Here is a 19,668-nt window from a genome sequence, read left to right on the forward strand (position 1 = left end):
GGGTGGGGAGGACACACAGAGAGCAGAACAGTGCTACCTAGTGCAGGGCGGACACCGTGTGAAGGACCCAGCCCAGAGTAGTCCTTTCTCCCGTCCAGAGATTAGGAGGAGGTAGAAGGAAGGGGAGAGTCATGGCAGCTGTACCCCAGGACCTTGCTAGGCCCCAGGGGAAGCGTCTCTCCCACAGCCCACTGGGGCCACTTCTCTCTTCACCCCTTTCACTGAAAAAAGTAACAGCCAAGCATGGGGAAGTCTGGAAGCTGGTCAGTTCAGTCCCCACCAGGGTAAAGGGCAGTCCCAGAAATGAAGCCCAGGCAGTGTCATCCTGGACAGCAGGTGGGGAGGGAACTGGATAGGCCCCACCCTGGCTGGTTTCCTTAGGAAGGAGGACGGGTTGGCTTGCTCCGCGGGGTGGGGAGCTGGGGCACAAACAGGGACCAAAGGCAAGGTTTGTCCCTAAGTCTTGGGCAAACCTTACTCCCACTGCTCCCCTGGGTCCTAATCGCAGATGCTGGATTTCCTTTAGATGAATTCTTCAGGGGGCTGAGATAGAAATGGAGTCTTAGAGGCAGGGAGGCCAGCGAGAGGAGGGAGAGGCGGTTTCAACACAAGGAAAGGGAGCTCCTGCAACAGGGCAACAGGCGGAGGGCTTGTGGGGGCCTGTGCAGGCTCCAGGATTCCAGGCAGGTATTCAGAGGTGGAGACTCTGCTAGGGCCCACCCCTATGGTAGGGTACAGGTGCCGCGAGGAGCCCATTCCTGGAGAGCAGTTCTCTGGGAAAACAATGAGGCAAGCCCGAGGAGTTGGTTATATGTTACACTCTTGTGTTTTCCTTTTGCTGTTCCTGGGCTTTTAGCAAAGTCCTGTGTAAAGGTTCTAGCCTTGATCCAGCTGTGCTGGGGGTGACGAAGGAGGATCCAGGGCCCACCTCTGGGCCAAGATGTCATAGCAGATCAGTAACCCCAGGGACCTGCCTGGTGGCAGAAGGTAAATCAGCAGGGGGTCCTGGAGAAGGTAAATCTGGTACAGCTCCCCTCCCCCAACCCTGCCCTCCTCCCACCTGCCCCCAACTCAGAAGGATCAGGATGTTCCCAGTAGGGTGGTTTTCCTTCCAGATCCCCTTTCTGCATCCAGGACCCCTGTTGCTGTCCTGTTGCTTTTCTTTGACAGCACATCCATCCCTGGCAACTAAGTTCTGCACCAGGCCTTCTCAGAAGAGAAAAAGAAATGGTCACAGACTTGTCACAATAACCACAACCACCCCCAAATTTCCCGGAATGAAGCCCCTCCCTCTAGTCTCACTCCACCCCCACTCCCACCCAGAGCCATGCCAGAAGAGACTCCCTAAGAATTTGATATCATCCACCAAGCCAGAATTTAAAAATAATTATATTAATAATAAATATGTTAAATTACATTTAAAACAATAAATAGAAAAATAAACTGATAAATAAAATCAACAGGTACAAAATGTTTCAAATTTTCAACCAAAGAGAACACACAGACAGACGAGAGACAAGACAAATGGACATAAACGGGAGGGTGCTTAAATGCATCAGAGGAACCCTTCACAGTTTACGTCCCGGCTCCCTCCTTGCCTGGTCACCCTTTTCTGCCCAGCTTGGGAGACCAGGAGACTCAGTGGCTGCTATCTTCGGGGATGCCAGCCAGCGCAGGGAAGCCTGGGTTTCCACCTCGGTGCCCTTCTACAAAGCAACCTTGAACCCAGGGTGTGGGTTTGGGGAACAGGAGCGTGAGGCGGAGCGTTGAGGAAGTCCCTACAGAGGCAAGTCGGTGCTGTTGTGCCGGGTTTTCCTGGCAGTGCCATCGTCTCGGGGCAGCGCCCTCTGCAGGTTGGACATGGCCACGGTCTTTTTGAGGTCAATCACGGCATAGGAGTCTGAGCTGCGGGCAGGGTGGGTGGTGGGCACGGGGGCTCGTGGGAACGAGGGGTTCTGGGGCCCCTTGGGGCGGTCTCCACCCCAGCCCTTCAGCTCCACCTGGATGTAGTTGAGCTGCCTGGGGGGCTCGGGGCCCGGCCGGCGGAAATCAAAGTTGAAGACCCTCGGGGAGCCTCGGCGGCAGGTCAGTGGCACAGGAAAGCTGCCATGGCTACGGAGGGCAGCCCGGGTGCTGGTGGGCTTCTGAAGTGGGGTCTCGTCCTCCTCACCATCAGGGAAGCCATTGGAGGAGGGAGTGAGCCCATCCCTCGAGTCTCCGTCATCCCCAGCCTCCTCCCCCAGCTGTTGGCCATGGCTCTCCCACACGGGGGGCAGGGAGGGAAGGTTCTCATAGTGCAGCAGGGCGGCCCGGCGGTGGGCAAGACCATTCCAGCCTGGCTCCTCCGTGCTCAGTCTCCAGCCGGCCCCCGGCCGCAGGCCCGCGCTGACATTCTCATAGGTGCACTTGGGCTGAGCCAGGCACTCAGAAGCGCCCTCGTTGTTGTTGTTGTTGGGGGGGGCATCATGCAGGCTGGGCCAGAGGCCCTGGCACTTCATCATGTGCCGCCGAGCGGGGGTGGGGCCCAGCACGAACTTCACCTGGCCTGGCTGCAGAAACACCTGGGGGTCCCGGGGGTCAGGGCCCCCGGGCTGGGGGGAGCTGGGCGCCTGGCCCTCGGGCAAGGGCTGCAGGCAATGCCGGCTCCGGCGATGGTCATCCTCACCGGCTGGCGTGTTGACATAGGTGTGGGACTGGAGGAAGGAGTCCAAGTGAAGCAGGAGGGCGCAAGGGCAGGGAAGAAGGGGAGGGCAGAAGGGACAGCATAAGAGCAGCACAGGGGAGAAGAGGCGGAGGGTCCCCCTCTTCCTGGTGCTCCAAACTTCCCAGGGAAGCTACATCCCTGGGGGGCCCTATGGATTCTCCTCCCTTCCCATGATCCTTAGGAGCGGCCATGTTTCCGACCCCCGTCCCCCCAACCCAGACCAGCGGGGAGGAGCAGCTTGCTCACCTGCTCATCAGGGGCAATGAGGGCATGAGTAGACTCTTCCCCAAGCGAGGGGTGTCGCAGGCTGCTGGTCGAGGGGCGCCGGGGTGCTGAGAATCTCGGGCCCTCTCCTGGGCAGCCAAGGAAGCCATTGGAGAAGCTGGAGACGGTGTAGCCTAGAGCTGGGCACACAGGAGACAAGGCCATATGGGGGCGGGGAGGGGGGGTCCTTAAACCACCTGCGACTGCACTTGTGGCATCATGGGAGTCCTCAGAGGAGGGGAGACACTCCCCGGGCCCTCCAGGTGGTTAGCCTAGCTAATCCAGCAGCCCCCAGTCTCTTTCACCTCTCTGTTCCTCAAACCCTGCCCCTTCCCTCAAAGCTCAGCAGGAGCCCCACTTCCCCCAGTTCAGCCTGAGCTGAAACACTTGAGGCTACCTTGCCATCCTGAACTGTCCCTTCGCCTCATTATAGCTCTGCCAGTGAGCGCCAGGGAAGTGCCCAGACATCAGGGATGGTGTTTCTCTAGCTTCTGCCCACCACAGGCCAGCCCTCGAAGAGAACACGGAGCAGGGGCTCAGGGGGGACTCAGGGAATAAACAAGTGGAAGGTATGGGAACCTCCCCAGGAGAGTTATGAGCCAAAATACCTGTACCGAGTCAAGAAAGGTAGAACGGGTATACCCCAGTAGACAGAAGCAAGGAAGCAAAATAGCTCCAGACTGCTGTTTCCATGGAAACTCAATGTCTTCCTGTCTGCTCCTGGACCATCAGTCACGACAAGGCCCAGGACTCCCCAGCCTGAGCCCGAGTCACCCGACTGGCCCCGACCTGGCCTTATTCATCCGCAAGAGTCATCAGATGGCAGGTGGCTGGCCTGGAGGGCTGGGTGACCTGGCCGTCCCACCTGCCTGCCTGGCACTTCCTAGGCCTGTGCCTGTGTGTACAAGCGTGGAGGCCGAGGAGGGGTCGCCTCACCATTGGGAGGCTGGGGGGCCCGAGGGAGGCCGAGCTCAGCCGGGTGGCTGTTGCGGGTGACGATGACCGGCTCCTCCATCACGTTGATGCTGTTGCACTGCATCAGATCCTGAAGCAAGTTGAAGATCTCCTCAGCCCGGGAGCACTTGAAGGCAAATATCCCTGAAGGAGGAAAGGGAGAAATGAGGCTCCTCTCCCCAGAGAGACTGAACAGAGGAACGACACTCAGGGACTGTCCCTGATCTCGAGGACCAGGCCTGCAGTGGGCAGGAGGGCATCTCCTCATCCCCAGCACTCCCTTAAGGCCCAAGGGCTCCAGGAGAAGCTGGGCCCAAGGCCCCCTTGTTTCCCCCATTAACATGACCGTAGGCTAGAGATCTCTACCTCACCTGAACTCCTCCACGGACTGACCGTGTTCGCAGGTGAGGGGTACACAGGTGAGGGGAGGAGAAGTCACCAGCAAAGCAGAAAAGGACAGTAGGGGCCCCTTAGCCAAAGTTTTGCTTTCTGAAGTTTCAGTGACCACCAGTCAACTGGGGTCCGGAAGCAGACAAGCCTCCTTCTGATGCACCATCTGAATGTCAGCAGGAGCGGCCCACGAGCTCATGCTGCCCGCTTCCTTCCCCTACTTCCCTCATTACGTGGGCTTGTCGCCTTCCCACACCATCACAAGAAGAGGGAGCAGAGTACTGTATTTTGAGAGACAGACCACACTCACGTAACTTTCATCACAGGCCACTGCTGTGATTGTCTGGCCTTGTTGCTATCATTGTTCATCTCACTGTGTATAGAAATATACGCAGAACATACAGGTTTGGTGCCATCTGTGGTTTCAGGCACCCACTGGGGGTCTTCCCTGCAGATACAGTGGGGGCCCTACTGGGTCGGATGAATGACCATTCCTCTCCCCACACTGGCTCCATCTCCCTCTGCCTACCACCCTTTGCTCCCTGGAGAAATTTGAGCCCCACCCTCGGCTCAACACCCAAGCATGTCCAAGCTCTCTGAAGGTCAGAGAGTCTGTACTGTTCATTGCTTGCTCACTGCGCACTTAGTCCAGGGCCCGGCCAGAGAGAGAATGTCTACCCTGGAGAGGACAGTGATCTCCTGGCACTTAAACTCTGGTACAGAAAGGAAGAAGGATGGGCAGGCTTGCCTGGGACCCCCACGGCCAGGCCCTCATGCAGCTCTCCAGTGCGGCTGCTCTGACAGCCCCTCTAGCTTTGAGGTGGCAGCTCACGGTCCCAGGCACGCAGGCCTGGGCTAAGTATCTCCAATTAAGGCATCCGATTGTGCCCCCGGGGTGTTGGGCCAGCCTGGGATTCTGCATACCCCATGCCAGCAACAGCAGGGCCCAGCACTCAGGAGAGGCTACATGGGGTGTGCACGTGCACAGACCCATAACAAAGATCAACGAAAGCAGCCTGGGCTACAGGACAGCTGACGGTCACAGGAATGAGACAGCAAGGATAGAGGGGGAGGAGAAGGAAGAGGACTCTTCTGGCAAGGGATGTTAAGGGTGAGGAGAGGATAAGCCTGGAGTTTCAGAAGAAACCAGTGTGGGGGCCCAGGGCTGCCTCTCTGGAATCTCAGGTGTGGACGAAACACCACGATGAGAAGCCCCTTCCTGTCCTCCTTCTGCTCAGCCAGTGTAAGCACCTCTGCCACAGAAGCCCAAAGGGGACGATGTGTGTTGGGGGAAGGCTCCCAGCCAAGAGCGCATCAGAGACTCACTGCTGGAATGGTGGCCTCGTCAGAGAAGCCTGTTCGCGCCACGCCAGCAGGCACAGCCCTGGCAGCACCTCACGCAAGCCCAGGCCAGCCTCCTTCTGCAGAACTCAGGTCTGGATCCTAAGAAAGAAGCCCAAACCATGCTCTTCCTTCAAGAAGCCATGGCGGGCCCTGGCCTTGACTTCCTGCAATGATCACTACTCTCTGACCCCCAGCTGTCGGGAGGAAGGGGAGGAAGGGAGAATACATCACACTCTAGGTGACAGGAGACAAAGATGAACCTCTTGGAGCCTCCTCTGTACGTCAGAGATCCAAGAGTCCGGCCTCCCCAAGCCTATCGTTCCCAAGCCACCCGGCCCCAAGGTGACCAGAGCTCCCAACTTAACCCTTCACTATTAATGGGCTCCAGAGTACCTGACCTAGGGACTCAGCATAAAGTTTGTTCCTACAGAGGAGATAAGAGGTCCCCTCGAAACTGGAGTAACAGAGGACGGAGGAACTGCTTGCCTTCCCAGGAGGGCTCTGGCCTGAGAGCACTGGCTCTTTCCCTCGGGCCTTGCAATAAACGCCCCCATAAAAGGACCCAGGCCGGAGCCACCGTGCCCGAGGACAGAGAGCACTGACCTGGGAGTCCACTTAGTTCGATACTGCCATGCTCTGCGCTCCTGGTCACCACCCTGTAACACCTGCCCTGCCAAAAGGCGTCCCCACAGTCCCCAAGGCTCTGACCTCCCGCTGCCGTGCCAGCGCGCAGCAGGAAAAGTACTCACCCTGGCCCGTCTGACAGCGGCGGCCGCTCTCGAAGGAGAAGAGGTTGGAGTCGTAGCCGTAGCGCCGCAGGCAGAGGTAGGGCCAGCGGACAGCCTCGCGCCGCTGCAGGTGCAGCACCAGCTCGCTCTGCGTCAGCTCCATGACCCCAGAGCCCAGTTCCACCCCCTCGTCATCCACATTTGTCACCTGGTGGGCAGGGAACTGAAGGGTCAGTGGGTGCGTCCACAAGTATGGGCAGGGGTCCCTGAGCCACTGGGAGGCAGGCCAATGTGGGGTGGGGGCTGGGCGGCCGCAGGGCTCCCCCATCCCCCAACAGGGTCTTGAGAAAGCCACATGACCACCAGGAGACCCAGCGGATGAAGAAGTGTCCTTCCCTAGGTCTCAGCTTTGGCCCTTAGGCAGTGAGGGAGGGGTGGCCAGCTGACCTCCAAGGTCAGAGGGTTTGACGACGAAGGTTAGAGGACCTCAATGGTCCATCCCTTGTGCCCAAGAACTGGACGCTGACAGAGGATGGGGTTCAGTTACAAGCTCAAAATCTGAAGGCCCCAGGAGGACAGAACTCCTATCAGACCTCCTCCACCACCTCCCCAGCTCTAGGACCTTGCCGAGGGCTCCCTCTTCTGGTTAGTAGGAGAAGCTGGGCCTCAACAAGTTGGGTGTGAGGAGGGGACTCCCCTGGGAGAGGTGAGAGGTGGTGAAGGTAGGGGGCGGTGCCCAGGTCCACTGGGTCTGGCCTTAGCTTCCCAAAGCCAACAGCCAACGCTAATATAGGGCTTACTGTGTGTTACACATGCTTTATGGGTATTAACTTAGAAACATAGACTTGTGTTGTTTTCTCCAAAAAATATCACGTGTAAAGCGACAAAGGTACACTGGCAGGAGTGAATGTTCCAAAAGCACGATTTTTGCATCCCTCCAGTATCTGTTCATTCTTTAGAGGCCACTCACTGTAGGAGAGCCACACAATGAGCAGTGGCCTAGGCCGCTGTGGAATCTTAACAAGCCACCACCTCAGCTTTTGACTTCACCTTCTCTAGAGAGGGAAAGGCTGCTGGACAGGTTGGCCCAAGGCCAGGAAGCCATGCTGGGAGCTCGGCAGAGGAGGGAGTTGTGGGTACCTTGAACTTGGTGGGGTGGTTGTCTGGGACACTGTCTCTGTTCAGGCAGCTGCAGCAGCTCCCCATGGTGTCAGAGCAGCCAGTCCGCCCTAGGGGAAAACGTAAGGGAGAAGGTCATCAAGGTCAGCTTCCAAAAGCCCTGCTTTGGGGACGCTGGCAGAACCACATAATTGTGATCACCCACTATTGGACACAGTAGGACCCTGTCCCTCCTCTAAGAAATTTACTCTCTCAATCCAGGGCCAGACATGCATTGGATAAACATTAAAGCAAGTTAGGATGTGTTAAAGATTAATGCTAACAGAGGGATGAACAGACTTCTCAGAGGTAACATCTGATCTGGACCTTGAGAAGTGAGGACAATTTTGACTAATGTGCTGAAAGGGAAGGGAAGCCTGACTAATGTACTGAAAGGAAAAGCCCAGATAAAGCAGGGAGGGCGCCTGGGTGGTTCAGTTGGTTAGGCATCCGACTCCTGATTTCAGCTCAGGTCATGATCTTGGGGTTGTGGGATCGAGCCCTGCATCTGGCTCCATGCTCAGCGTGAGTTTGCTTCTCCCTCTCCCTCTGCTCCTCCCCCAACTCATGCTATCTCTCCCTCTCCCTCAAATAAATAAATAAGTAAATTTTTTTTTAAAAGCGGGGGGCAGGGGACCAGAAGAAGTGATTTGCTTCAAATGGAGCCGGGTCCAGGGCCTTCATCCAGATTCAGAAACTGGTAGTAACTTGTGAGTCCCCGACACTTTGGCCTGGACCGTCCTCTTTTTTTTTTTTCCATTTTTTCCACCTTTTCCACCTAACCCTTCCCACATCACCCAAATTCTTTCTTACCTCACTACCATCCCAACATCTACTTCAAATTTATCTTTTTGATGTTCTCTTCCATGAGGCATCACATCATGCTCAAAAGATATAGTAAGAAGACAGAACTTGTAACAGAGCACATTTTTTAATAACCTTGATTAAGTCTTTCTTCCTTAAAAAAACAAATGCTCAGGTTACTTCTCTTTGTCTAAAGGGGAGATCAGAGGCCCTACTATCTGGCTTTTCCCTCCAGGATTACCGCACTTGGATTATATGTTGCAACAGTTGGGCCTCTGTCTAGAATGGAGAGGAGACCACCAAGCTGGAGTGACCCAAGGGAGCAAACAAACGCATAGAACAATCCCAACCAGAAGGGGCTGCAACTTGAAGCAAGAAATGAATCTGTATGGGGCACGTGAGTGGCTCAGTGGGTTAAGCTCTGACTCTTTTTTTTTTTTTTTTTTTAAGATTTTATTTATTTATTTGACACAGAGAGAGAGAAGCAAGCAGAGAGGCAGGCAAATAGACAGGGGAAAGCAGGCTCCCCGCTGAATGGAGAACCCGACGTGGGGCTCGATCCCAGGACCCTGACATCATGACCTGAGCCAAAGGCAGAGGCTTAACCCACTGAGTCACCCAGGCGCCCCAAGCCTCTGACTCTTGATTCCAGTTCAGGTTGTGATCCCAGGGTATGAGATCTAACCCTGCATCAGGATCCACGCTGGAAATGGAACCTGCTTAAGATTCTCTTTCTCCCTCTCCCTCTGCCCCTCCTGCTTGTGCTCCCCTTCTTTCTCTAAAATAAATACATCTTTTAAAAAAATAAATATGTAAGATTAGATATCCTTCCAAAACTCCCACTGTATGTGTAAAGCCTTGAACAATCCTATCTCCCATTCCACCCAACCTGAAAAACTCCAGAAAAGTGCCTCCCATACACAGCTCTCACCTCACCCAGGCCATTGGGGAGCTGACCATGGGAGGGGCATGGGGAAGGACCCCCACTTTATTCCCCCTGTTCTTGGTGGGGCATCATGGCAAGTAGTCTGCAGAGAAGTCACCTGGATCCCTCTGGGACACACCTGGGGCTCACCTAGCACAGGAGACAAAGACCACATGTTAGTGGAAACTTTCCACCCTCAGCCCAGTTGTTAATAAAACTCACTTGCTGTCAGTCCAGCCCACCTGGATATTTGTCCCGGGTCCTAATGGGACAGAAACACAACAAAGAAAGTGAGATCAAAGGCAAAGGGGCCACCAATTCCAAGCCCCACAGGCCCTGAGATGGAGCAACTCCCCTACTAGCAATGAGTTTTAAGTCTGAGGCAGCCTTTTACTTGCCTCTAGAACCCATCTGTATCCCATTATAACCAACACCAAAGCCACAACCTTACCTTTGCAGAGAACTTTAAGTCTACAGAGAGCTTTCTCAAAAGGACCCTGTGATGTATTGGAAAGAACACTGGCTTAAGATTCAGGCAACCAATATTCTAGTCTGTTTTGTGGCCACAAAGTATCTGGGAAACTCTGGCAAGGCAATCCCCACCTCCCACCCCAACGCCTTAGTTTTCAAGGGAAACATCTGTAAACAGCAAGGCTTCTTGCTTAAATAACCTCTAGAAGTAAGTACATAGGGAAAAGGTCACAAAAATGGACATTTGCCTCTTTCAGGACAAGCTAATAAGCTCCCTCAATCTCACATTTGGAAGCTTGACAGATTTTCTGTCCCCCAAGTGCTGAAAGGCTTACAATTTTAACATATATGCTAATATTAATAAAAATTTTAGAGATCTGAGGTGGACAAGTTGATGAGCAAGGACCTCCAAGATCCTTGAAATCCCACCCTCCTGCTTTTCGAAAGCAACTATCCTTTCCCAGGGCCCCTTGTGCTCTACTTCCACATAAAACTTCCCAGGTAAAAAGACCCCCACCCTCCTGGCCTGGCTTATTCTCTAGAACGAAGCAGGCTGAGGGAGGTGTGCACAGCCTAAAGGAAGGCAGTTAGGAAAATACTGAGGCTTGAGTCACCAACAGGGAGTCAGGGTGAAAACAAGAATTATAGGGTGCAAGATGGGGGAGGGTGTTACACCTTCTTCTGTCCCCTTCATTTGTCTTTAAGATATCAGAACATATCATGACACTTGGGGGGGTGGGGGCGGCACAATGGCTGGGACAGGAAGGGGCTCTTGTCTGGGATACGTGTGGATTGGAGATTAGATGTCAGGGTAGGTTATAGGGACCCCAAATATATGAGGGCTCGGGAAAACGTGGGCAAGTTTTTTGCATTTGAGTATGGTGCAGGAAGAATGGGGCGTATGCATGATCAGAGGAATCGCATAGCTCTGTAAGCATTTGGGGGCATCCCGGAGAATGGTGGCTCTGCGGGCGTTACCAGAATTCGCAGGAGTGAGGGGGTTCCAAGGGCTCCAGGACAAGCGAAGGTGTGTCCGGGGGTGGGGGTGGGGTGGTTCTGGGGAGGAGCGACAGATTCAGGTTGCGGGGTTGTCAGGGGAATTTCTATAGACACCGGAAAGCAATGGGGGGAGGTCGGGGCCGCGCGCCGTCCCTAGATCACCGCCCCCAGTCCCGGGACTCCACCGCCCGCTCGCCCAAGGGCTTCCTCGGGAGGGAGCGGAGACTGTGGCGCGGCGCGGTGCGGCCTCTGTGGAACCGCCTCGTCCCCGCCCCGCCGCGCCCCGACTCACATCGCCCCGCGGCCCGGGCGGCGCCGGGCCCCGCTCCCGGGTCCCGCTGCAGCAGCCGCCGCCCGCCCGGAGCCAAGGCCTCCCCGCCCCGCCCCGCAGCCGCGAGGTCGGAGGTCACCGGCAGCACCAACGAGACGCTGCGGGCGGGCGGACCTGATCGGGGGCGACCGGCGCGCAGCCTAGAAGGTCCCTTTGGAGGACTTTGCTGGCAGGAGCAGAGAGCATGCGCAGACGCCAGAGGGCGCTCCCGGCCAGCCAAGGAGCTAGCCCCCGAGGGGGCGGGGAGGGGCGGGGATGGGGGCGGGGCGCGAGGCGTGGGGCGGGGCTGAGGAGGGAACCAGAGATGGGACCAGTGGTTTCCACTCCCGGGATCAGAAAAGGGACTCGGGTCGGGGAGAAACGAAAAAGGTGGAGGAAGGGCCTGAAGAGACAGAAGGGAGAAGGGCAAGACGACGGATCCCTAAGAAGGGCTGGGGACCGGCTGGGCGTGGGTGAGGACACCCAAAGAGGGGCGGGGCTAGGAGATCAGAGGGAGGATTGGTGGGGGGGGGGCGGGTACCCGCTGGCTGGGAAAGGCGTTCGGTTCCTTGAACGGTGAAAGACCCGGCACCGCCGCAGTTCCCTGGTGTCTACCCTGTGCGGGCTGGGGCGCGGTGCTGGCGCTACAAACTTGGGAGTGGGGAGGAGGGCAGTGGAGCCTGCACATTTTCCACCCTGGGATCCCCCAAATTCTTTCCTTCAGGCTGCAACTCCAGGCCCCTCCCGAGCCGCCCGTTCTACCAGTCCGGGAGGGGTGGGCAGGGGCCGCCGCGGGGCGTGGGAGAGGAAGGGCCGCGCTCCCGGGGCGGGCAGAGGCGGGCGCTGAGGCCTCGGGGTGGGGACTGGGTGGAGGGCCCGACGACTGGGTCTGTACAGAACGGTCCGGACGCGGGCGAGCAGCGAGGGTGAGACCCCAGCAAAATCCCATTCCCTCCCGTAAACTGCCAGCAACCAGACTGGGAACCTCAACTGACTCCCGGGGAAGTCCAAGAAAAAACTTTGGGGATCTGTCGAGAAGGCACTCCGCGGGACCGGACACTTCTCTTCTCCGTCTCACTGTCCGCGGAAAACCTTCCCATCCTTTTACCTCCCTAGTCCCTAGGGCCGTGCAGGCTCGGCCCTCGAGGGCAGGGGTGGATTGGGAAGGTAAAGCTCTTGAGCCCCGTTGCACCTGCGCGGGGTGGGGGTGGGGGGCAGAGAGAAGGGGTTCAATCCTGAGGGAAGAGGAATTTTTTAAGGAATCCAGTATGTTAGTAAGACCTGGTCCAGTGCTGGGTGGAGGTGGGGGGATGGAAGGGTGAAGGGTTAGAGCTAATTTCTGAACGTCGTTTTTGTGGGGGGCAGTTTCATACGAACTTTAACCTGGAAGAGGGCGCAAATCCACTCTGAGGTCCCAGATGGCCCCTGTCTTGTGCCTGACACTCTCCCAAGTACCTCGTGCCGCCTGGAGCAGGGGCAGTGCTGTTAGGGGAAGTGGCTACCTTTGGCTCTGAATGTGAACAGCTCATCCTGGCTGCTCTCCACAGGAAACTGACCAGAGGGACAGACCAGGAAGGAAGCAAGTGGGTGTGGAAGCAGGGATGGGTGGCACAGAATGTCTGAAGGGGGGGGGGGTGGTGCTCAGGGCTGGGAATCAATGCAACTGTTATAGTCCAAACCTTGTTCCCAACTCCACAGCTCCGTCTTCTAGAGGCCTGGGATTTGGTCAGGCCTTCCTGTGCCCAGCTGCTGTCAGAATCCATCTGGGATCTCAAAGACAACCTCTCCCTAGGACATCCCTCAGCTTCCTAGTGTGACCTTAGGCAAGTTAACCTCTGTTTGTTTCAACCATCAAATGGGATAACAGAAACTATCTGATAGGATTATTTTGAGGATGCATTATATTGTGCAAAATGCTAGTATAGTCCCTTGCACAGAGTAAAACTTTACAGAAAAATTTGCTCTGGTTCTTTTTCTTCCTGAGGTGCTGTATACACCTTCCCTGAGCCCCAGCCTCATCCTGCTGGGTGTCATCTCTGTCTTACCCACTGGACTCCTTGAGGACAGGGCCCATCCCTTTTGTACTTCAGTAGTCCCCCTCACCTCCAAGATACTGTGTTCTTGCTAGGGCCGGCCCCAAGAAGGGCTGAAGAGAAGTATTTGGAATTATCCAGTGGAATTGGAAATTGCTGCTATAGGTACAAGCCAGATGCACAAGAGTTTCCTCTGTCCTCAGGCTTAGAGACTAGGTGAGGAACTGAGACAGGCACAGGGCACAAAGAGAAACATTAGTACTAAATCTCAGGGTGTAGACTGTATTTCCTTCTGAAGCTCAGAAAAGGGAGAGCTGCTATGGCTGGAGGGGCTGAAAAGGGCTTCCTGGTGACGTGGTCCTTTTACCTGGCCTGAGTCTACAGCTGGAGAAGCAGGGTCTGTGTTGGTAGTGTGGAGGACACTGGCTCACTGGGGTGTTCAGTGCACAGTGAGGAAAGGTGGAGTTAAGGTTGGGGACACGGGGAAGGGTCCAGTCTGCCCAGAGGCTTACTAGAAAAGTGGAATGCCCTCTCTTTCCATTGTGGGCTGCCTCTTTCCTCCTTTCCAATCTTGGGAAACCCCAGAATTTGAGCTTCAGAAACTCTAGAGCTGAAAGGCGTGGCCTCAAGACCTAGCTCAGTCACTTGGTACCTGTGTGACCTAAGGCATTTATGCTCCCTGAGTCTCAGTGTAGCCATCTGTAAAATGGGGACAGAATACCACCCATGTCATCTGGTTGCTGGGAGGATGGGAGGAGATAATTCCTGCAGAGCACTTGGCACTGCCTGGCACATTGTAAGGGGCCAATAAATCGAAGATGTTCTTGTCTTCTGGGCAGACTTTGTCACCGATGTCAGTTCTGAACTCTGACTGGCCCCACCAAGGGGAGAGCCTCAGCCCTCAGGAGCCAGGTCCACCAGCCAACTCAGACAGTGACCTAAGACACTTGCTGGAGAAGTACTCTGAGGGGACTTCTGCTCAGGTACTGGGAGCCCTTTCCTTCCCTCTGAGACCAACACGCCCTCTATCCTACAGCCTCCTCCCACTTCCACTGTCTGGAAGGTAGGTAGCTTTTGTGCCCAGACTCCCATGGCCCTTTTCTCTTTGCAGGAATCCCTGTCTCTACAGCCCCCTCCAGATGGGATGTAGGGGTTTAACTTTAAACTTATTCACGTGAAGACACATTACCTCTCCTGGCATGGGGCAGGGGGGGGGGGCGTCTGCGTTGTCAAAGCACACTCTAGGCTTTGGCTCCAGTGGAGTAAAGGGAGCTCATTTAAAGCAAAAGAAAGGATACCATTTTGGGGAATGGGACCTCCCCAGCCTGCCTCAATCAGACCACAGATGCAGGCGTGGGTCAGCCATCCTTGTCTCGATCTGGAAAGAGGGGGTGCTTGGAAGTCATTCCAGATTGGAGAAGAGGTGGCAGTGAGGTGGGAGGAAAGAAAAGCAAGGCAAACCTAACCACCCCTTTCCTGCATCTCCTCAGAGTCCTGAAGTTCTGAGCTTGGGGCTCCCTGGCCTGGACACCCACGGGGCCCCCAACTGGCCTGAGCTTCGGATCCTCCTGCAGCAGCTGCCTCCGCAGGACAGTGATGTGGGTCCCCCTCTCTCCAGGTTCCAATCTGTCGCCTCCCTCTCTCTATTTACTGTGGGTCCAGAAGCCAGAGGACATGGATCTAGGGCCTGGGCTGGCTATGCCACTAATTGGGGAAGTCTACACAATGGGGGCAATAGCATCTGCTCTGTCCACAATGCTTAGCTGAAGAGCAAATGAGAAAATGGACATGAACCACTTTTGAAACCGATAATGGAATGTACAAATGTAGAGTATGGTTAAGTATTTATTGAGACCCTATGTGTGCCCAGACTAAAGCCTTACACTTCAGTTTGGGGAGCTGGGGGGCAGGGGACAAGACAGGAGAACATGGAATAAATTAGAAAAACAATGGAAAGTGATAGTGAGTGCCAGCTCATGGCAGGTAAGGCTCTAAATTTGTGGTGACAGGGCTTAGTGCTGTGGGCTGTCAGGATCCGAGTGGTGGCCATTCCTTGGGGGAGGTGACACTGGGGTAGACTTCCTCCATATCTCTTCCCTCTCTCCCTCTCCTTCTCAGTGCCCTTCTGTGTTATCTCCTGGAGCTTCTACAACCTTCCTTTGACCTAGCAGCTAAGCCTCCTCTCCCCAGTCAAACTCCAGTCTCACCTGCTGGGGCTCTCCCAGTCTCAGTGGTGGCCTGTTTCTGCAGGAGCGCTACTGCCTGGCCCTTGGGGAGGATGAGGTGGCCGAGCTGAGGCTCTTCTGTAACCAGCGGAGGCGGGAGGCCCTGGGACAGGGGGTGGCCTGCAGGGTATCTCCCAAGCTGGCAGAACACACCTGTGAGAAGGTATGTGGTGTTCCCCCTGCTCCATTCCCCTTTGCCTTCACACTTCAGCAGAAGGGGCGAGCTCCAGGGACTCAGGTGGGGTAAAGGGGTTGGGGATTGACAGTTTGGCACACTTGAAAAAGAGGAGCCAAGTTTAGGGGTTCTTGGTGGGCCTGCAGTGGAGGTGGGCTGCCAGGGGTCTAGGGAGAACAGTTGGATTGGGGTTGGGATGGAAGAGCCAGGAGGGAAGCCAGGAGCATGCTGGGGCCTCTGCCCAGCCCAGCACACCCCGACTGGCAGTGCAGGGAGCGGCTGAGGCCCGGGGAGTACGGAGTGTTCGCAGCCCCGGCAGGAGAGCGGCGCGGCTGGCACCCGGCTTGCTTTGCCTGCCAGGCCTGTGGCCAGGCCCTGATAAACCTCATCTACTTCTACCACGACGGGCATCTCTACTGTGGCCGTCATCACGCAGAGCTGCTGCGACCGCGCTGCCCGGCTTGTGACCAGGTACAGCCGGAAGAGGGTTGCTTGGAGGGGGCTGCCCAGGGTTCAACGTGGCAGGATATAAGGGGACAACTCTGCCAGTACCGTGGAGTGAAGAACTCATAACCAGACTGGGACTTTTTGTTCCCTGTTGCTCTGGGGATGGGGACCTGTTGCCTTGTGCCCTCCCCACTGCAAGCTTTTCTTGGACTGAGAGAATTTCTCCCGAGCAGGGACTGTTGGGCAGATATTGGTTGGTGTCAGTTTGCCAGGTCCCCAGTGCTGTGCCCTATCAGGAAAGGACCTGCCATAATGTCAGCATAAGAGGCCGCGGAACCCTGGGTTGGGAGTCCAGGCAACTGGGGTCGCACTTTTTCAGGCTATGCCACCTGCTAGCCGGATCCTAGCTAGGCCAATCAGCCCTCCCTGCAGCCGAGAGTGGTTGAGTAGATCAAATGGGATGTCTGTAGACGTGCTTTAGCGTTAACTGGGTGTAAGGCGTGGTTACTGGGTGAATGAATGAGTGAATGAATGAATGAATGAGCTGTTCTCCCTGCCTCTCCCAGCTGATCTTCTCCCAGCGCTGCACTGAGGCAGAGGGACGGCGCTGGCATGAAAACCACTTCTGCTGCCAGGACTGCGCTGGGCCCTTGGGCGGGGGACGTTATGCTTTGCCGGGGGGCGGCCCTTGCTGCCCCAGCTGCTTTGAGAGTCGCTATTCGGATGCCGGCTGGAGCCAGGCCCTTGCACGGGAAGGGAGGCCCTTGCTAGGTAAGGGAGAAGGTGCAGATCAAAGGGGAATGGGGCAGCGGCTTGGGCTGGGCTGAGGAGGGGACTCTCCCGGGCTGGGACCCTCGCCCCGGTCCCACGCCGTCCCGTCCCCCCACCGCACCCCCCAGACCCGAGCCTTGGGGCCCGCAGCTCTCACCGCGCGTCCCTGGTCGGAGCGCTCCAAGGGCCTCCCGAACCCATCCCTCGCCACCGTTGGGTATGCGGCGCGGGACTAGCTCCCGGACTGGGGACGCGGCCGCCCTCTGGTGGGCGGCGGCGGGGAGGGGCGGAGGAGCCCGGGAGAGGTGTCGCAGCCGCGGCGGCGGCGCGCAACGGCTCGGGGGCGGGGCGGGAGGCCGGACCCCAGCTGGAACCGGCTTCTGGGGCCCGCCCCGCTCGGATCCGGGATACGGAGACTCCCGGCTCTGAGATGGGCATTACGGACCCGGCCCGGAACAGGGGAGGCGAGACTCGGTAGAGTTGAAGAGGGAGACTGCGCCCCGCTGGACGTCGCTACCATCTCCCGGGCAGCCCTCCCCGCCGCTGCCTCCCGCTCCAGTCCGGGAACCCAGAGGGGGCTGCTTCGATCCAGTCCGGAACAGGAGGGTCGAGCTGGGGACGAGGCGGAGGCACCCAAAGGGCGGGAGCGGGGCCGCCTGGAGACGCCCCTCGATGCCAAGCAGGACGCCCCCTGCCCCACCTGCTCCTCTTCTTCTGACTCGGAACCAGAAGGATTTTTCTTAGGCCAGCGCCTTCCCGGTCCCTGGAAGACCCCCGGAAGCCTCCAGGCTGGGGACAGCGACAACTCCAGGAAGCACTGCACCATCTGCTAGTGGCGCAGCCCGGAGAAGGGGGAGGGGATATGATGTTAGGTGGGAGAGCGAGATTTTTCTCCTCTATAGAAATCCTAGACTGAACGCAATCCGGGGCACGCCTGGGAGAGGCGGCCGGATCACAAACTTGGAGTGCTCGCTCTTAAGCCTGCGCAATCTATGACTTCTGACGGAGACGTTCTTGGGGAACCCCACCTCCCAAAGCTTCACATCCCCTACGGAACTAACCCCTATGCCCACCCCTCCGCCCCCCCAGGCACAGTCCCATCCTCAGCATCTTTCTGAGCCAATGAAGTGATCACTCAGAGACCACGTGTGGCGGTGCCCAGGTTGTCCAGCCCAAGGCCTAGAGGGAGCCGGAGGTGGGACGCCATCCGGCGACAGTAGTGCGGGGTCGCGCTCCCCCTCTCGCTGAGGTCGTGGAGGCGCAGCCCGGGGGTTGTCCCTTCCCCTAGGAGCTGTCCCTCTCCCCCAGGAGCCAAACCCAGCTAGAGCAGCGGCGCCCCCTGCCGCCAGTCGTCGGCGGAAGTGCGAGGCCGGAAGTTGCGTGCGCCCCCGGCGCCCACACGGTGCGTCGGGAGAGGTCTTGCGGAGCTCGAGCGTGCCGCTATGGCTTCCAGTGGGGTCGGCGTGAGCGCTGCTGGCGCGACAAATGAAGCACCCGAAATCCCGGACAACGTGGGAGATTGGCTCCGGGGCGTCTACCGCTTCGCCACCGACAGGAACGACTTCCGGAGGTAACCGAGACCCCGGGAACTTGTCCCTTTCTGGTCCTCCGAGCCTCCTGCGTACTTCCTCTACTTGCTGTCTTCGCCCAGGCTGGCCCCTCTGCGTTGCCAGCGTCTTGGCTTCTTAGTGGCTCTGGCTGCGCTTTGGAGAGGCCCTTGACTGGTAGAGTTCCTATGCAGCAGAACCAATTTTTTTAGTTTCTGGGCTATGTCTGGAGAATCACCCTGTCCTGGGGGACTCGGGGAAAAAGAGGCGCCAACACAAACAGACTTTAAAGCCCTGGGCGAGTGCTTAATTGGCCTTTGCATTTGATTCTGCTCTTATTAGAGACAGAAACGAACTCTTAAGTAACCATGTAGGTCTTGGGCAACCTCACTGTTGTAAAGCCCTGCGGTCCTGCGATTCTAGAATAGTGTTTTTCCTTCGATAGTTTTTTCCAGGTGATGGTCTTTTCCCCCAGTATCTCGTTAATTAAACACAAGTGGTTCAGTGACCACAGGATTAATGAAGTGTCCTTTTCCCAGGAACTTGATCCTCAATTTGGGACTTTTTGCTGCGGGCGTTTGGCTGGCCAGGAATTTGAGTGACATTGACCTAATGGCACCTCAGCCTGGGGTGTAGCCAAATAGGTAAGCACTTAACTACTGCTGTGCGTGTCTCGGAGCTTTAGAGGCTGAGAGAACCAATAATTTTTACCATCTATGCACAAAATACAGAAAAGAGACTTGACAAAAGTCCCTTGACTAGCCCTAGTTAAATGTGTTACAGATGTTGCAAGAAATTTTGAGTCTCTTACTAATTTTCTTCCAGTACTTTTTTAATATTTCTAATGCCACGTGTTGTCCTGTGGTCTGATTGCAGACACATGGAAGCCCCCCCCTGCTGTATTTGAACCTTCCAAAAACAGAGCCTCCAATCTGTGACTGTCACAAGACTTGCCCTGATGGAAGTTGAAGTTTCATACAGAGGGGCACCTTTCCTGCCCGACTGATTTCCTTTTCTCCGTTGAGCCCGCTCAGAACTCCGTTCTCTGGTCAGCAGTCAGGTTTCAGCCAAAGTGTTGTCCTCTGTTCTGTAAAGTTCTGTACATAGTTCCCAAGTTTCTGCAGGGGGTGATCTTTGTGCTTGTCCTGAGGAATAACCTAATGGTATTTTAACAGATATTTGGAATAAAGACTGCACACAAAGAATCATTTTATTCTTTTAATAAGAAACTTCAGCTTACAAAAACAAGGTGTAAAAAGTCAAGATTTACAAAAATCATAAAAACATGATTTATAGTTCACACTCAAGAGACAGAGACAAGCCCCAAACAGATTGTAACAGAGGTGGTTTGCTTTAAAAGGGGAAAAAAAAAAAAAGAAAAGAAAACTGTAGCCACTGTACATTGATGTCAACATAAGG

The 19,668-nt window shown here is 56.1% G+C and overlaps 3 protein-coding genes across 10 annotated transcripts; 2 read left to right on the forward strand and 1 right to left on the reverse strand.

Annotated features, from left to right (window-relative positions):
- Positions 1 to 1,438: 1,438 nt before the first annotated feature.
- On the reverse strand, positions 1,439 to 17,162 carry FRS3 (fibroblast growth factor receptor substrate 3). Of its 4 annotated transcripts, none has more exons than XM_032339923.1 (7): positions 16,860 to 17,162; positions 9,278 to 9,421; positions 7,525 to 7,613; positions 6,406 to 6,592; positions 3,905 to 4,066; positions 2,951 to 3,108; positions 1,439 to 2,693 (listed from the first exon to the last, which is right to left on the reverse strand). In XM_032339923.1, the coding sequence occupies exons 3-7, from the start codon at positions 7,588 to 7,590 to the stop codon at positions 1,779 to 1,781; spliced, it is 1,488 nt and encodes a 495-aa protein (XP_032195814.1). In that variant the 5' UTR covers positions 7,591 to 7,613; positions 9,278 to 9,421; positions 16,860 to 17,162; the 3' UTR covers positions 1,439 to 1,778. The 4 variants fall into 4 exon arrangements, with proteins under 4 accessions (XP_032195814.1, XP_032195816.1, XP_032195817.1 ...); XM_032339925.1 differs by lacking the exon at positions 16,860 to 17,162 and adding an exon at positions 11,593 to 11,671; XM_032339926.1 differs by lacking the exon at positions 16,860 to 17,162 and adding an exon at positions 11,187 to 11,205.
- Positions 11,348 to 17,559, forward strand: PRICKLE4 (prickle planar cell polarity protein 4). 5 transcript variants are annotated; one of them, XM_032339929.1, is made up of 9 exons: positions 11,348 to 11,524; positions 12,021 to 12,218; positions 12,750 to 12,874; positions 13,924 to 14,067; positions 14,575 to 14,682; positions 15,335 to 15,472; positions 15,752 to 15,955; positions 16,498 to 16,702; positions 17,162 to 17,559. In XM_032339929.1, the coding sequence occupies exons 4-9, from the start codon at positions 13,936 to 13,938 to the stop codon at positions 17,533 to 17,535; spliced, it is 1,161 nt and encodes a 386-aa protein (XP_032195820.1). In that variant the 5' UTR covers positions 11,348 to 11,524; positions 12,021 to 12,218; positions 12,750 to 12,874; positions 13,924 to 13,935; the 3' UTR covers positions 17,536 to 17,559. The 5 variants fall into 5 exon arrangements, with proteins under 5 accessions (XP_032195820.1, XP_032195822.1, XP_032195819.1 ...); XM_032339931.1 differs by lacking the exon at positions 12,021 to 12,218; XM_032339928.1 differs by lacking the exon at positions 11,348 to 11,524 and having other exon boundaries at positions 11,828 to 12,218.
- Positions 17,560 to 18,081: 522 nt separating this feature from the next.
- TOMM6 (translocase of outer mitochondrial membrane 6) lies at positions 18,082 to 19,454 on the forward strand. The gene is made up of 3 exons (XM_032339949.1): positions 18,082 to 18,272; positions 18,789 to 18,893; positions 19,126 to 19,454. Exons 1-2 carry the CDS (start codon positions 18,145 to 18,147, stop codon positions 18,883 to 18,885), a joined length of 225 nt encoding a protein of 74 aa, XP_032195840.1. The 5' UTR covers positions 18,082 to 18,144; the 3' UTR covers positions 18,886 to 18,893; positions 19,126 to 19,454.
- Positions 19,455 to 19,668: the final 214 nt, after the last annotated feature.

This window comes from Mustela erminea, chromosome 4 (genome assembly GCF_009829155.1).
Source record: "Mustela erminea isolate mMusErm1 chromosome 4, mMusErm1.Pri, whole genome shotgun sequence".
Lineage (NCBI taxonomy): Eukaryota > Metazoa > Chordata > Mammalia > Carnivora > Mustelidae > Mustela > Mustela erminea.